Source organism: Carlito syrichta, unplaced genomic scaffold (genome assembly GCF_000164805.1).
Source record: "Carlito syrichta isolate Samal-C Ts95f unplaced genomic scaffold, Tarsius_syrichta-2.0.1 Scaffold306989, whole genome shotgun sequence".
Taxonomy (NCBI): domain Eukaryota; kingdom Metazoa; phylum Chordata; class Mammalia; order Primates; family Tarsiidae; genus Carlito; species Carlito syrichta.
In genome coordinates, this window is record NW_007251085.1 from 47,947 (window position 1) to 64,815 (window position 16,869).

Sequence of the window (16,869 nt, forward strand, 5' to 3'; positions counted from 1 at the left end):
TTTTAGTTGGAGTCTCACTCTGTCGCCCAGGCTGGAGTGCAGTGGCATACTCATGTCTACCGCAGCCTCGATCTGTTGGGCCCAGGCAATCCTTCCACCTTAGCCTCCCAAGTAGCTGGGACTACAGGCATGCACCACCATGCCTGGACAATTTTGTGATTTATTGTAGAGACAAAGTCTCACCATGTTGCCCAGGCTGGTCTTGAATTCCTGGGCTCAAGCAATCCTCTCGCCTCCCAAAGTGTTGGGATTGTAGGCGTGAGCCACTGTGCCCGACTATTATTGCTATTATTAATGTTACCACCACCATAAGTTTTCTCTTTCCAGGTATGTATACTAGAATTTCCAATTTCTGAAAATCTAGTAGCTCAAAACGACATAGTCAACGACATAGTCTGCCTTAGGAGAAGTGCTTAGCCCTGGACAGTGGCCATGAATATTTATCTATCTTTTGAAGTAGGCAAACAAGTTCAACTGGTACAGACTTTGTTCTCAATAGAAGGGAAAATCCTGATTTCTTTAACTGTTTCCTTCTATGTTAGCGCTTACCTAGGCTCCACCTCTCCAGTTACAGAAAGTAAAGTGCCTCCCCGTGGGTCATTCGGAGCATCTCCTAACAGACCCCGAGGAGTTGGGACGTTGGCAGGCAAGGATCCCCGCTGCATAGCTGCCCTGGGGTCTTGCATCGGCACTGACATGGAAACAAATGGGGAGTTATTGCTATGAAGGACACATAAGGAAACAAAAAATGACTCTATATACTGCTGACAACATGATTCAGACACCTTAAAGTGGGTGAAACCTCACCCCAGCAGATTCCTCTTGCAGTTCAAGAACAGAAGCAGGGTCTAGGCAGAATGTGTGCCATGTCAGAGGTATGGATGGAATTATATAAAAAGCAAACTGGGGAGCAACCTGCCAAGGACTAGCACTGCAACCTGAAGAAACTTAGGCTCCTAGTTTTCTACCTAATCAATCTTAGTTCAAGGACCAGAATCATAAAAGAGAGGTAGGGTCTTTGGCATATGTGAATACTGCCATGGCTCTGCAAGAACCTGCTGTCTCCTTACAGACTGCTATTCCATCCAAGCCTCCTGACACCAGCAAGGAGGGAGTACAGCCTCGGACAGATGCCCATATCATCCATGTTCTCTGCCCTGTGTGAAGAGGTCAATCTTAGGCTTGTGGCCTCAACAGGAAAAATGAAAAAACAAAAACACTATTCTTTTGGGTTCTGAACGTGAGGATGACTGCCAAGCAGCTCTTTTCCTCTCAACGTCCCACCCTGAACAACACAAGCAAAAGGAAACCTGCAGATACAATGGGTACCTTGAACTCGCTCAATTGATGCAGGCCCAGCAGGTCCCACGGGCGAGTGCTGTAGGGTTCCTAGGCAAGCAGTAAGTTCAAAAGGAGAAAGAGCAGACACTTAAAATAGCTTACATACATGCAGAAACAAACACACAGAGACTGAGATTTACACATATAAGCTAAAAAAGCCACAAGTTCATCAGCTTGCCCCAAGCTACAGAATCCCCTAAACTAGCTCCTTTGGGTATCTGAAATGGTTCCACTTTGACCAAATAGGAAATAGGGAAACCTGTGGGGCACTAGTTTTATCTCGGCAGGATAACCAGCCATTTTTGATTGTCACCTCTGCTACTATGTTTTCCCTTATGTCTCCTCATGATACCATTAACCAAAAAAATTTAAATAAATAAAACATAAAAAGGATGGTCTTGAATTGAGAATTAAGCAAAGAACATAAACATAGTTTCAGAAGCAAAACATGAAAAAAAACCGTACTGAATCTGGAATGTGAGATTTATTCTGGAGAGGATGTAACAGAAGTAGGGCAATACTTTTGTCATATTTTAAAGCACAAAAATGTCTGCTATCAAAAAGTATCAAATGAGGAAATGCAGTGAATGAACTTTAGATGACGAAAGAGTATTCCACAAGAAATACTCTGCCACAGCAAATCTATGATAATAAACAAACATCATGACTCCTAGACTAATGAGATGACATGGGCACCAACACTAAATGAAGTGGTAGGAAAGCAAGAAGTATCTTCTTATGTCTCCTTTCACCATTACAAATGTGCAAAAGAAGTATGGATTTCAGGAAAAGACAAACTGGATACAAATGAATAGATTCTTGCTTCTTCTGCCGAGTACTGAAAGACACTATAAAAGAAAGCTCATCTCATATTGTCTCTTCATGAAGACATCCCTGAAATACCTTCAAAATATGAGCCATTTCCCTTTGTCAATTTTTAACCAGAAAGGTAAAGATGACTATAGCAGGAAGGAAGATGTCTTGTGGAAATATGTGTTAAATAGCTAAAAGTTGATTGATTACTGGCCCTGTAAGAAGTAGAAATATAACTGAAGTCCTAATCTTTTCTTACTACTGCCAAAATACTTTGGGGTACACACATGACCTATTGACAGTGGTGGGGCGGAGGTAGGAGATACAAACAGCACAAAAGCATGGGATGCTTAGAGAAAAGATGAGGTATTTGGCGAGCAGTTTGTCCTGCTCCCAGACATCTAACAAGAAAAGAATCATTCGTTCTTGTCACTTCAGCAACCAACCCCAGTATACAAAACATAGGCCTGTATCTTAATATCTTGCACTTTTTTTTTTTGAGTCAAAGTTTCACTCTATAGTCCAGGCTGGAGTGCAGTGGCATGCTCATGGCTACCACAGCCTTGACCTGCTGGGCTCAAGCAGCCTCAGCCTCCTGAGTAGCTGAAACTACAGGCACACACCGTCATGCCCAGCTAATTTTTAAAAAATTTATTGTAGAGACGAGGTCTCACCAAGTTGCTCAAGCTGGTCTTGAACTCCTGGGCTCAGGCATTCCTCCTGCCTTGGCCTCCCAAAGTGTTGAGATTACAAGCATGAGCCACCATGCCTGGCCAATGTTTTGCTTTTAAAATGGGTTTCACTTATAGGCCATATACTACAGAAGTAAAAAACTTCTCTATGCTTGTCCAAAGCAGTCTTTTCCCATCACAGTGACCCAAGGAATAAGAGAAGACATTGAAAAGTATATTTGGAAGTTAATAGAGGCAGTGTGGAATGACAGAAAGTGGACAGATTTTGGAGCCAGAGACTTCTGAATCTTAGCTCTGACACTTACTAGTTGGAAGAGAGGATGAGAGCACCAAATCCAGTCCACGTTACTCAGACATTAGTACTTACTCACCTTGTCCCTTGAGTAAGTAACTTAAAACTCTGAGCTTCCATCTCTTTGCCTATAAAACTGAGGTGCTGTCTAACCTAACTCACAAGGTTGTTTATGAAAATTAATGTCCCTGGCATATAGTATGCACTCAGTTCCTTATCTTTCCTTACCTCTCCTCTAACATTGTTTCCAACTGAACTTCTCCTTTAAACTCCAGCAACATAAATAACATGGAGATTTTGGAGTGGCAGTTGGGCTATATATGGTATTACTGCCACAGCACGACAGACACTTATCAGGTAGGCTTTACAGACTTATAATCCTCTCTGTTTTCTCTGGGGTTTAAATCTAGTCTTACACATAGCCAGCCACATATTTACATGCTCATTATAAAAATTCCTTACTCAGTCAATGGATATCCATAGAGGAGACAGAACATGTCAGTGGAATCATTAGACTTTCAGGAAACAAAGGATCCACTTGCTTCACCATCAACTCTTGTAGAGCTGGGCTCTGAATCACTAGGTGGAAAGTCTAGACCAGCACTACCCAACGGAATGCTCTGCGATGATAGAAATGTTCTATATCTGTAATGTCCCATATGACATCCACTAGTCACACAGGGCCACTGAGCACTTGGAATGTGGCTAGTGTGACTAAGGAACTGAGTTTTAAGTTTTACTTAATTTCAGTTTAATTTTAATTAACTTAATATTTAAAAAGTCATGGGTGATTAGTGGCTGCCTTATTAGGCAGTGCTGTTGTGGAACATTTCCAAGTCCAGTCCACATTAATATTTATTTACCTTGTCCCCGTTCCATGGACACTGGTCCACTTCCTGGCATTCCAACCTGGGTCTGCATTCCTCCTAGAACCCAAAAGGCAGAAAAAAAAGAAAAATAACCCCCACATATTAGGACAATGGGAAAAAAAATTAGAACAATGGCTGAGTTGACAAATTTCTTCATTCTGCCCCATAAGCAAAAATCTATACAGGAAGATAATCAACAATGCAATTAGGCAGAAGAAGGAGTTTGCTAGCATACTTTATGCTTTAGTGACAGAATAGTGAGTTCAATAAGAATACTTCATCTCACTAGGCCAGATGTCATGCTTCATGCCTGCAATCCCAGCACTTTGGAAGGCCAAGGCAGGCAGAGGACTGCTTGAGCCCAAGGTTTTAAGACCAGCCCTGGCAACATAGCAAGATCTCATCTCTACAAAAAATATAAAAAATAGCAAGGTGTGGTGGCATGCTCCTGTGGTACCAGCTACTTAGGAGGCTGAGGTGGAAGGATATCCTGAGCTAAAGAGATCAATGCTGTGGTGAGCCATGCTTGCACCACTGTACTCCAGCCTCGGTGACAGTGAGACCTTGACTCAAAAAAGAAAAAAAAAATAATACTTCATCTCACCGGTTACCAAAACGTTGGCAGGAAGCTCTTCTGTAATACTGGAAAACAATGCCACTTACCCATGGACCTCCGCTTATCTGAACTTAGAATCTAAGTCTGTTTTTTTTTTTTGAGTTGGATTCTCACTCTGTCGCCCAGACTGGAGTGCAGTGGCCGCTGCCGGCCACTGCAGCCTCCACCTGCTGGGCTCTGGCGATCCTTCCACCTCAGCCTTCCGAGTAGCCGGAATTACAGGCATGCACTACCACACCCAGCTGATTTTTTGATTTATTGTAGAGGTGAGGTCTCGCTGCCCAGGCGGGTCTCGAACCCGCGGGCTCAGGCAATCCACTCACCTCAGCCTCCCAAGGCGCGGGATTACAGGCTGAGCCACTGAGCCCGGCTCTAAGTCTGTTTTATTTTTAAACAAAAAGGCTATTTGCACTGGTTTTATATACTGAGTATTCCAGAAATGCAACTGTGTAAATTACGGGTAGTGCAATTTGTTTTAAGAACTTTATTACGAGTTTTCACCATGTCAGAAAAATCACATTACCAATGTCAACAGTCCTTGTGCTATCTGAGTTGCCAAAACAACATGCCTATCTCCATTCTATTCCGTGCCTAGACCATGTTTTATGGTCAAGGCTTCCACATTCATGGTATAGGGGCGAGCACCTGACTACTACATTTTGCTTTCTAGTACAGCTGCACCTGAACATACTAAAAATTAATTTTTTAAAATGATAAATTAATGTCCTTTTACTTCTCCTTTATACTACAGTTAGAGCATTATATTGAGTTTTTTGAGATGTTACATAGGTTATGTCATCTATGCATTTCATTCAGGGTAGTAGTCATTGCAAAATATCTTATGAAACAGGGGCTACTAGGTCTAATAGGGTTAAGACCCACTAGTCTACTTTAACTAGTTGGGGTATAATATAATGACTGTCATACAAAAAATAATTATAAGTATGGAAGGATATGCAATAAAACCTTCATATAGAGTTGTTAAAAAAATAATAATAATCATGCACCACAAATTCTTATCTGGTCCTTTCCACAGAGCAACAATTCTCTTTTCCTCAAAGGAGAATTATATGCTTCAAGTGGAAAAAAGACAAGCTGATATATTTGCAGTTCATTAGTACATCCCTAAAATAGCAAGTACATGTCACATTCCTACATTCCATTTAACAGGCCAAGCACCAAAGAGCAACAAATTAAAACCTCAACAACCGGGTGCTAGCTCTGCCCCTGCTACTAAGTAATTGTGATTTTTGAATAGATGATCGGATAGAATTAATACACTTCCAGGCTTCCTCATCAGTAAAGAGAATTAGGTGGTTTAAACCAGTGGTTCTCTGAATGTGGTCCCCACACAAGTAGTGTCGGCACCATCAGGAATTGTTAGAACTGTACATTCTTGGGGCCCCACCTCAACCTACTGAATTAGACAGTTTGGAGGTAGGGAACAGCAATCTGTTTGATAAGGCTTTCAGGTGATTCTAACACATACTACAGTTTGAGGACCACTAGTCTAAATTATTTCAAAGCTCTCTTCTAGCCATAACATTCTGTTCTATTCATGCTATCCAGACCAGGCAAAATAGAACGAAAGGATTATGAGCATAATTCCTCACATTATAAAGTATCATATAATGGCACTTTTATTTTTATGGACTAGATTCCCAGAAGTGGAATTGGTGGGTCAAAATGTATATGAATTTTTAATGTTGGACTTTCTTAAAAGGTTGAAAAACTTCACATTTCCACAAGCAATGTATAGGTACCATTTCCCCCATCAATATTATATTGTCATCTCTCTTTGAAATTTTTGCTAGTCTGATGGGTTCAAGTAAAGTGAAAGGTCATTGTTATTTAATTTGTAATCGCCTGATTATAAATGAATTTATTCTTGTTGGCCATTTGGATGCACTCTTCTATGAAATACCTACTCATTTTCTTTGTCTATTTTTCTACTAGGTTGTTTGCCCCCTTCTCTTCATTGTCAAAGAACTTTGTATATCAAAAATCTTAGTACAAGTCAGGCTCGGTGGCTCAGCCTGTAATCCCACGCTTTGGGAGGCTGAGGTGAGTGGATTGCCTGAGCCCGCGGGTTCGAGACCCACCTGGGCAACTTGGCAATGCCTCATCTCCACTGTAAATCAAAAAAGTCAGCCAGGCATGGTAGTAGTGCCTGCCTGTAAATCCGGTTACTCAGAAGGCTGAGGCGGGTTGCAGGAGCCCAGTGGGTCAAGACTGCAGTGGCCAGGAGCGGCCACTGCACTCCAGTCTGGGCGACAGAGTGAGACTCCAACTCAAAAAAAAAAAAAAAAAAAAATCTTAGTGCAGTTTTGAAATTTAATAATTTCAGACAACATTTAAGGATATTCATTTTCCTTTAAGCACTGCCTTCACTATTTCACATGTTTTTCAGTATGAAATATATATACTATTTTTGGTTGTTCTTTTGATAATTTATAAATTTCTCCTTATTTTCTAAATTCAAGGATTACCTACAGTATGTTCCTTAATTTTCCAAGTAGTTTTTTTCAGTTACCTTTTTATTTCTAATTTTATTAGCTTATGATCAAATAATGTCTATAAAATCTCCACTTTTTTGAACTTGCTAAAGTTTTATTTTATGGCTAAGTAATGCACATGGTTGGTTTTTTTTTCCCCTTTTTAAACTGTTCCATGGTCATTAGGGGAGGTAGGGAGTGTATTATCTAGTCAAAAGATATAAGGCTCCCTTTATATATTAACTGTAGCTTATTGATTGTTTTATTTAATTCCTCAATGTCTTTATTTTTTTTTTGTCCATTAGCACAATGTTACTCAAAGTGTGGTCCACAGATGGGTGCTGATCAACAAAGTATAATTTAATAGAGCTTATAACAAAGCAAGTACAGAAATGGAGAGCACTTAGAACTTTTTCTAGTAATTTGACATTGTTGTGACATCCAAGTGCATTATCAGTGCCTGTCTCACCAAGCAGGGTATAGACAAGTTTAGGGTATAGACAAGTTTGAGTATTTTTCAACACATTGTAAGGAGCTTCATATGAAGGAGCTTCATGTCATGGATTGCATACTGTCGTGTGCAGTAGGACCATACTAAAACTTGTGATATTTTAAGGTAAGTTAAGCATCTATCACTCAAAAATGTATATAGAATCCATTTCTTTCACTGAAAAACAATTTAAATCTAAGTATAACTCTATTAGGATAATGTGGATAAACAAAAATCTCAAGTTTGCTGAAAAACTTTAAAAATTTCTTGCATTTCTCATCAGCTTAGTTCTGCAGACTGGTTTTGCTACAAAAAAACAATTTAGATGTAAATTATTCTAACCTAGATCAGATAAATTAACAAGAAACAAGTTTGCTGCACAAAAACCTTTAAATATTGATGATACATCATGTGATCATACAGATGTTATATGAAGAACTGCTACTTCACTCAACTTTTTAGTTAATGATCGCTGAACAGTGAAAAGTTACAAGTATAATAGCAGTACTCTATTATTGCCTATCTACCCACTTTCAATGAATGTGTACAGTTTTTAAATTTCTTTTTTCTTTTTTGTTGTCTGGTCTGATTATGTCTATTGAAATGTAATTTTTTGTCTGTTTGACATGATATAACATATGTGATCTTGTATTTTTTTGTCTATTTTCTTTATGAGCTTTTTAACCTAATCTAAGTCTCCGGCTTTTAACAGAATTCAGTTCATTTACACTCAGCAGAATAACAACTATACTAGTTTTTATTCCTTCCATCTTACTTCATGTTTATTATTACTTTACATTATCCTTTTCTTTCTTCCTTTTCTCTATTTTTGCTGACTTGATTTAGTTTCCAGTCATTCCATTTTTTTCATCATTAATTTGCAAGTTTTACTGGGCTCTTCCACTTTATTGTCCCTTTCCTGTTCTCATAATCAGATAGTAAGGATTTCTAGAACTCAACTATTTCTTCCACTTAGAATATATACCTTCTAGCAGTGTAGTAATTGTATATCAGAATCCTATTACCCCATAATAATTTAGCTGTGCTGCTGCAGTTGCTAGGACAAAACTTCAGCAAGTACCAAAATGGTGAAGACTCAAAATGAAACTTACCTCCAGGAGCTAAGGAACCAGGGCCAGGTCCTGTGACAGCAGCTGGTATTTGCCCTGGTGCTGGAACTCCACCCTGCATAGAAGCTTGCATCAAAGGAGGTGCACCATTGACATGCATTCCACCCTGACCAAGAGAAAAAATGGGATATGTACATGCCTTTGTGAAGACTCAATACACTAAGTCTATGACCGTAAAGTCTTCTTCAAATTAACAGCCCCAAAATATTCTACTAAATATCCTTTTTATATAGTGTGTCTTATGCAGCATTAGATTTATCACACACTTTGAATTCCACAGAAGCAAGTTGCAATATACATCACGAGCCTGGTTATATGGAACACAGTTAAGATGGAATATATTCTAAATGTAGAGATTGACAAGTCTTATCTGTGTGACAAGGCATCAAGGAGCACCTATTGTGGACTTCATGACTAGGGCCTGGCAATAAGAGTAAAAAAAAAAAAAAAAAGTACCTTGAACCCAGGAACAAAAAGAGGAGAATGAGATATAAAAAACAAACAAACATAAAAAACCAAACTGCTGGCAGTCTACATTTGAAAACAATTTTTATTTAGCCAATTTGTTCTCACTTCTGTTCTTGGATAAAATTCTGGCTTGGGGGGAATGTGAATTTTTGTTTTTAATGCTATAGTAAAGCTCCTTGTAGGAAAGGAAATGTATGTTTTCTCTGTGTATTCCTCAGAAAACTGAGCAGTCCCTGGGATTAGAAAGAGCTTAACAGATAAGGAATAAAAGTTAATTTAAAAATTACATATACATTTAAAGAACACAAAGCTCCAAAACAGAAAAGAAAACTGTATAGGAAGGTGGTTAAGAGAAAACAGAATATGAAATCAGAAGCAGGTTCAGAATTAGATTTGTCACTTACAACTGTGTTATTTCTGGACTAGCTAACCTCTCTGGACCAGTTTATTTCTTTCCAATCTCTGAAAAAAGTATTTATTTATTTAGGGCAGGGGTTGGCAAACTAAGTCCCATGGACCAAATCTGGCTGGTTTTATAAAGTTATTAAAACACAACCACACACTTGTTTACATATTACCTATGGATGACTTCACACTAATATGGCAGAGTAGCTATAACAGATCCTATGCTCTGCAAAGCGAAAAATACTTACTAGCTGAGCACTTACAGAAAATGTTTCCCAGTCCCTGTCCTGTACCTTTGTATGACCCCTCCCAAGTTGTGTACCTCTGCCAATCTGACAGATTAAAAATGGTAGCTTACTGTAGATTCTATTTATATTACATTAATTTATCTTACTTTGAGGTTGAATACTTTTTCACATATTTACATTATATGAATTTCCACTTTTGTGAACTATTTAGACCCATTTTCCATTTTTCTACTGATTAAAATTTTTCTTACTAATTTACAGAAGGTCTTTTTTATTTAGTATGAAAAATTACAGACATATAAATCATAAGGAAACAAAGTAGTCACTCAGCTTAGGAAATAAATTTCCTGCATGGTCTTCCCCAATTGCATCCTATATCCCCTTCTCCTTAGACAATCATTAAGAATTCTTATAAATGTTTTAAAATTTTATATGAATTATTACATCCTGCATGTATTCTTTTGTAACTCATTCAACATATTTTGGGGATTTATTTATTTTTTTTGAGTTGGAGTCCCACTCTGTCGCCCAGGCTGGAGTACAGTGACACACTCATGGTCACCCCAGCTTTGACCTGCTGGGCTCCAGCAATTTATAAAGACACACATATCACATACTTCGGGACTGCTCTGACACTCTGTTTCACTTCTGCATACTATTATGTTTCTGACTTAATTGTGTTCATATGAATATTCTAATTTTTTTTTTTTTTTTTCATTAATCAGTATTTTTTATTATGGTTTTGTGGGGTGCCGTTAAAGGTTAGGTGTACTATGACGTTTCATTGAATATTCTAATTTTAACTGCTATATGGAATTATGTTTTTGAAAGGCATTCACGCTGACATATGTAGTTTATTTTGTATAGAGTATTATACCACATTTTCTCCATTTTTCCATTGATTTACACTTAGGACATTTCCAAGTTTCCACTAATTATAATATGACAATAAACCTTGATTATGACTAAGTGCTCTTTACTAATTAGTACGTTGTCCATTATATGTGTAGCAAATACATTTTTCCAATTTGTCGTTTGTCTTTGATGTTTATTTATTTTTCACTATACAGAAATTTTTTAGTTTTCAAATATATCAATTTTTCATGGCTTCAGGGTTTTTTGTCATACTTGGAAAGAAAGCTTCACTTTTTTCATTGGTAAGAATGGAGATAATAAGAGTGCCAACCTCATAATTGCTGTGAGGATTAAATGAGATAATGCTTATGGAATAACGAAGTGCCAACCACAGTGCCAGGCATGCACATACACACTAAGTTAGCTCATAAGAAAAAGGCATACAGGAAGAATCTCTTTGTTTTACACACTTGGAATCGAATCTATATTCATTCAGACACCATGTGCTCTGCAACCTGGAAATTGTTTTTATGCCTGGAAATTGAAATTATCATCTCTGGTTTCTGACCATTCTTCCTTCAATATATCCTCCTAAAAAGAAAATGACACTCTAAGACAGATAAAATAAATGTTAAGGGATAAAGCCCTACCAAAGACTGGGCCTGAGGGGCCTGAGGATTCTGTTGGTTCATTGACACATTGGATCCTGAGCCAGGCCCAGCACCGTGGACTGGCTGAGGGTTGCCTGCAATCAGCGTTGGGATATTTGTCTGGCGATGCAGAATTTTCTAAAAAGTGAAAAAACAAACCTATGAGCTGTCTGTTTAAGAAAGCAATCAGGTAGCTCTTATCCCACTCAAGGTTTACCCTACCGTTTCCATAAAAGAAACAGTAGCACTCACCAGAGCAATTTCCGGATCCACAATTCTCATCACTACCTGTGCTTGCAGCAAAGCGTAAGCCAGTTGAGGGTTCTGAAGCAACATGTTCCGGGCTTCCTGGGGACTATTCTGAACACAGAGCTGAAAAGACAAGCAGATTCACCATCACGTTCAATACTTATTACTTAAGAATTAATAGGGATTTAGAGCTATTCCAATCCGAGAAATGTAATTTTTTTTCAACTTTTTTAAATTTTATTTTTAATTGACATATAATAATTGTACAGTGTGATGTTTTAATACATTCATTATTGTGAAATAATCAAATTAGGGTAATTTAGCATATCCATCCCTCAAATATGTATCATTTCTTTGTGTTAAGCGCTTTCGAAATCCTTTCTTTTAGGTATTTTGAACTACGCAATACAATATTGTTAATTATAGTCACCCTACTATGCAACAGAACACCAGAACTTATTCCTCCTATTGAACTATAACTTTGTACCTGTTGGCCAATCTCTCCCCATCACCCACTGCCCCCTATCCCTCCCCAGCCTCTCGTAACCACTATTTTACTCTGTACTTTTATGAGATCAGCTTTTTTAGATTCTGCTACATGAATGAGAGTATATGATATGCCCTTCTGTGCCTGCTTGTTTCACTTAACCTAATGTCCTCCACATTTACCCATGTTGCTGCAAATGTTAGAATTTCATTCTTTTTGATGGCCAAATTGTATTCTGTCACATTTTATTTGCCCATTTATACATCAATGGACACTTAGGTTGATTTCATATCTTGGCTATTGTGAACAGTGCTGCATAAATATGAGAATGAAGACACCCCTTCAACATACTAATACAATTTTCTTTGGATAAATATCTAATAGTAGAACTGTTGAATCATTTGAAAGTTCCAGTTTTAATTTTTTTAGGATTCCTCATATTGTTTTCTGTAATGGCTGTACTAATTTACATTCTCATCAACAGGATAAACGTAATGTTAAAGAGGTTCTTTAAATTATCCTTAGTTTTTGTAGGCCAACAAAAAATCTTAGTCATGGCAGGCAAGAGAAGAAAGAGGCACTTCAAATACTATAATACTGTCATCTAAAAACAAAGTCAAATTTTAATATCTACATCTGATATCTCTGAGCTACAAAAACCCAGCTGGGATTGTTTGGATAGGTGTGTTTGTATATAAAAAGAAAAAGCTCTTCGTATGAAATGTAAAATATACTGTGTACATATAGAATATCGAAGGTGCAAAAAACACTGGTCTACAGACAGAATTTCTAGTTGACCTAGGGAACTATTTCCATTAACTTTTATCAATTAATGCCTTAAAAACCTGATATGATTTGTTTCATTCCTAATGTCTCCTCCCACCTTCATTTGCTTCATCAGCTCAAACATCTGCTCTGGTGGAAGACTGGCAACTGCTTTGCTAATGGACTCAGGGGCATCTTCAGGACTGATGGTCTCTCCATAAGGTGATTCAATGACAGGGGCTCCAGTGCCAAGGCCTAATCAGGAAGTACAAGAAAGTTAAGGAGCAAAACAAAAAGCTAAATCATTTCAAATATCTACTTTCCACAGCTGCTGCAAGAGCCAGTCTATAACTTTAAATTCTCTAAAGCTGAGAAATAAATGATTTGAAAGTCTCTTGTTTCTGTGGAAAAAATGAGAGCGTATTTTCTATTCTCAAAGCTGGGACCGTGATCACATAGAGGGACAATGTTATCCTAAGTTAGAGAACTAGACATATTGACTTCTTTTGACAAGTCATTTCAGAAGCAAAAGGTTAAGATAGAAAAAGATGCTAATTTCAAAAATTCTTGGATCTATAACCTCATGAAAAAAACCATAAAAATGCCTTAGTACTACCACCAGTTACAGATCTGGCAACACAGTCACAGGAGTGACTAATGACATAGTACTACTATGGTAAATAGTAGTAAACCTGAATTCAACTTTAGCTGGAAATCAACTCTTTGGCAACTGAAGAAAATTTTTTTAATTCATTTTTTAATTTTAAATATGTGAGGTACAATTCAGGGCTAGGTATATGAATGTTCATCACACAGGTACCCTTTGAACGATTTCTGAAGTCCATTTTATCTGTTTCTCAAATATACATATTTCCCTAAGTCAGGCACCTCAGGTTGGTCAAATAAGGAAGCTATGTGACTAATCATTTCAGCATATTCTAAAGCATATCATGGCCAGGCATGGTGGCCCATGGCTGTCATGCCAGCACTTTGGGAGGCTGAGGTAGGGAGATTGCTTGAACTCAGGAGTTCAAGACCAGCCTAGGTAACATAGTGAGGCCTCATCTCTACAAAAAGTAAAAAAAAAATTAACCAAGTACAGTGGTGTGAACCTGTATTCCCAACTACTTGGGAGGCTCAGGTGGAAGAATCACCTGAGCCCAGGAGGTTGAGGCTTTGGCGAACTGTGATTGTGCCACTCTAGTCCAGCCTGGGTGAGACACAGTGAGACTTCCCAACTAAAATAAATAAATAAAAAATCTATCATTAAATGGAAAATCTTCATTGTTATAGTTTTATGAACTCATATAGCATACAACTTGGTTTTATACTCACTCTTCAGCTCTTCTTTGTTCTTTTCACTGGCAGCATTGTCTACTCGAAGTGCTCTTCCACTGAATTCACGCCCATTCAGGTTCCGCATGGCACTAAGTGCTGTCTCTTGGTCTTGGTATTCACAGAAGCCATAACCCTTTGGCTTTCCTGTCTCCCTATCGTATACCAATCTGGAGAGCAGAACCAAGTATTAGGCACAAATGTTGCATACATATGGAGTTCCTGCTAACACTGTCATGCTCTAGGGGCCCACTAATCACCTTATAACTCTTGAATGCCTTGCTGAAATATTTTAAAAAGTACTTTCTAATAAAAAGTATCTTTTAGGTAAGAATACGTGAATTGTATGTTATGTAAATTTTATTTCAATAAATCTGTTACAAAAATAAAATGCATGCGAGAAATCATCAGTAAGAAAACCTACCATTACTACTAAGAGCCAAATTTGTGGCAATTTTTTACAAAGCTCCCATCAAGAAGGAAAAGGGGATCTCACCTGAAACTAACAACAGGTCCAACCTCAGAAAAGATGTCCTTCAATTGCTCTTCAGTAGCTTCATAAGGAATATTTCCCACTAAGGAAGAAAATAGGTAACATTAAAATTTTGAGTTTGTAACCTAGCTCTTTAATGAGAGAGTAAACAGCAGAGGATCTACTTATATCAGCAGATATATAACAACTGGCCCAAAATAGTGTTCTCTCAATCTCAATACCATTGTATTTTTTCAGACCTCTTTTTTTTTTTCCCCTGGGCATGAGACAAGAACCCGAACTGCTGAACCTCTTAATAATGGAAATATATCACTGAGACTAAATACAAAAGGTGTAGGTGACAAGTGTTAGATTTTGCTTAACTTTGGTGAAAATAAATACTTAGACATTGGTACTTACCTGAAGGTCTGCAAGTCTCATCAGTGATTACTAAAAAATCACTGTTATAATTTTTAAAACAGGTTCATACGTTCCTATTTACGTACATACACATGCTTAAGGGAGAATGACCATGAATGTAGTGGAGGATGTTTAAAAATTATTCTGAACTGCTTTGTCATGTCCGTTTCAAAAGATGCTTTAAAATAATCAGGCATATTTTAAAAGACAATGGATTTCAGCTAAAAACATTACTCAGAATAATTTCGATCCTCTTTAAAATTCCTCTGAGGAGGTCTTTATCGTTCATTCATTCATTCATTTACAATCCGGCTGGACACCAGGTGGCCGCTACCACTATCGATGAACTACAATGTTAAGGGTAGAAAGCAAAGGATGAAAGTCCTAAGGAGAGGCAGAAAGCGGACACAGGGATCTATACCCTCAGCATATATATAATATGTATTCTGGGGTGGGGGTGAGAAATAGTAGAGGACAGTTAGGGGCTGTTGCCGTGTGACCGCTCTTCTACACAACAATTTTACAAGTTTACGAACAAAGAAACGCACAGAAGCTGAACGCTAGTCCAACGTCTTCAACGATACTGCAGAAAGCCTACGAGACCTCGGGGGAAGAACATCTCAATGCCCACGAGTCCACCAGGTTGGCCGCCCTACTGGACAGGCAGGGAGAGCTACACGCCCCGACCCATCGCCGGCTCCCGTGGCGATTCAAGAGATGAGAGGTGCAGAGGGGCGTTCCTCGTCACTCTCTTCCTCCTTGTCCCTCCCCGATGTTTGGCTCCAACGAACTCGTCTCACCAAACACAGAACGTAGAGAACGATCCACCGCAGGGTCTCGCACAGTCAAACCCGCCATAGCTCTCTTCCAGTGGCTTCCGGTGCGCCAAAGCACACTTCCGTACGGCGCGCAAGTCCAGCGCCGACCACGCTTCCGTACGGCACGTGAGCCGGAAGCGCCTGGACGGGGCGGGGCGCAGGGTCCCTCCCCTGGCGTCACTCCGTCAGCCGCAGGCGCGCGTTACGTCCCCACGTCTGGGCGGGGCTGCCTGAGAGTAACACCGTTAGGAGCCGGATTCGGGCAGTTCCAGGCTGGCTTTTAGCCTACAGACTTCCTTAGTATTCATTTTCTTTTAAGCCGACGCGACTACTTGTCAACCACAATAAAGATGGCGGCAGCGGCTTTACCACGGTAACAGGGAAGTCGTTTGCTAACAACCGTGCCGCTTTCACTTTAGTTCCGCCCTATCAAGGGAGGGGACTGCTCGGCTCGGCCCCTGCAGCGCGCGTATTAATTAGTTTGCTAATTATGTGAGCGTAGGAAGTGAAGTGAGTAGTCTTGCTAGTCAATAAAGTGCGAGAATGAGCAAGACTCTACGTCTAGGTACCAACATAGCTGGGAAGATGAGGGAGGTAAAGGGAAAACAGATCCCTCTGCTCTCGTGTAGCCCGTGGGCTCATGTGCTTAGTAATGGGGCGGTGTGGCGGGAGACATTGGCAGGCTGAATATTAGAAAGAAAACATCATTGACCAGTGTTTTGGTGCCCGCGCTGCTGGGATATGGTGTGCAGGTCGGTGTCACTCTCCGGCAAGACGGACCCTGCCAGGGAATCTAGAAGGCGGACCCTGGAGGAAATCTAGAAGGCACCTACGGGTTAGGGAAGGAAAAAAGGAAGGAGCCAAGGGCGCCACCTTTGAGGTACTTGTCCGGGAAAAGAAGGTAGTAAAATAGCCACAGAATTTGAGGCACGGATGCTTTTGTTAATTTCACATATATT

The 16,869-nt window shown here is 39.2% G+C and overlaps 1 protein-coding gene across 2 annotated transcripts in view; it reads right to left on the reverse strand.

Annotated features, from left to right (window-relative positions):
* Positions 1-16,000, reverse strand: part of CSTF2 (cleavage stimulation factor subunit 2) — a 24,982-nt gene extending 8,982 nt beyond the window's left edge. Inside the window, exons 1-10 of one of the 2 annotated variants that reach the window (XM_008063672.2) lie at positions 15,893-15,998; positions 14,697-14,775; positions 14,201-14,370; positions 12,984-13,120; positions 11,617-11,736; positions 11,365-11,502; positions 8,721-8,844; positions 4,002-4,064; positions 1,330-1,389; positions 550-691 (exon numbers count right to left, since the gene is read on the reverse strand). In XM_008063672.2, the coding sequence (XP_008061863.1) occupies positions 550-691; positions 1,330-1,389; positions 4,002-4,064; positions 8,721-8,844; positions 11,365-11,502; positions 11,617-11,736; positions 12,984-13,120; positions 14,201-14,370; positions 14,697-14,775; positions 15,893-15,950 (1,091 nt within the window). In that variant the 5' untranslated portion in view covers positions 15,951-15,998. Of the gene's footprint in view, positions 1-549; positions 692-1,329; positions 1,390-4,001; positions 4,065-8,720; positions 8,845-11,364; positions 11,503-11,616; positions 11,737-12,983; positions 13,121-14,200; positions 14,371-14,696; positions 14,776-15,892 lie in introns of both variants that reach the window. The other variant, XM_008063673.1, reaches the window with a different exon arrangement.
* Between the last annotated feature and the right edge of the window lie 869 nt (positions 16,001-16,869).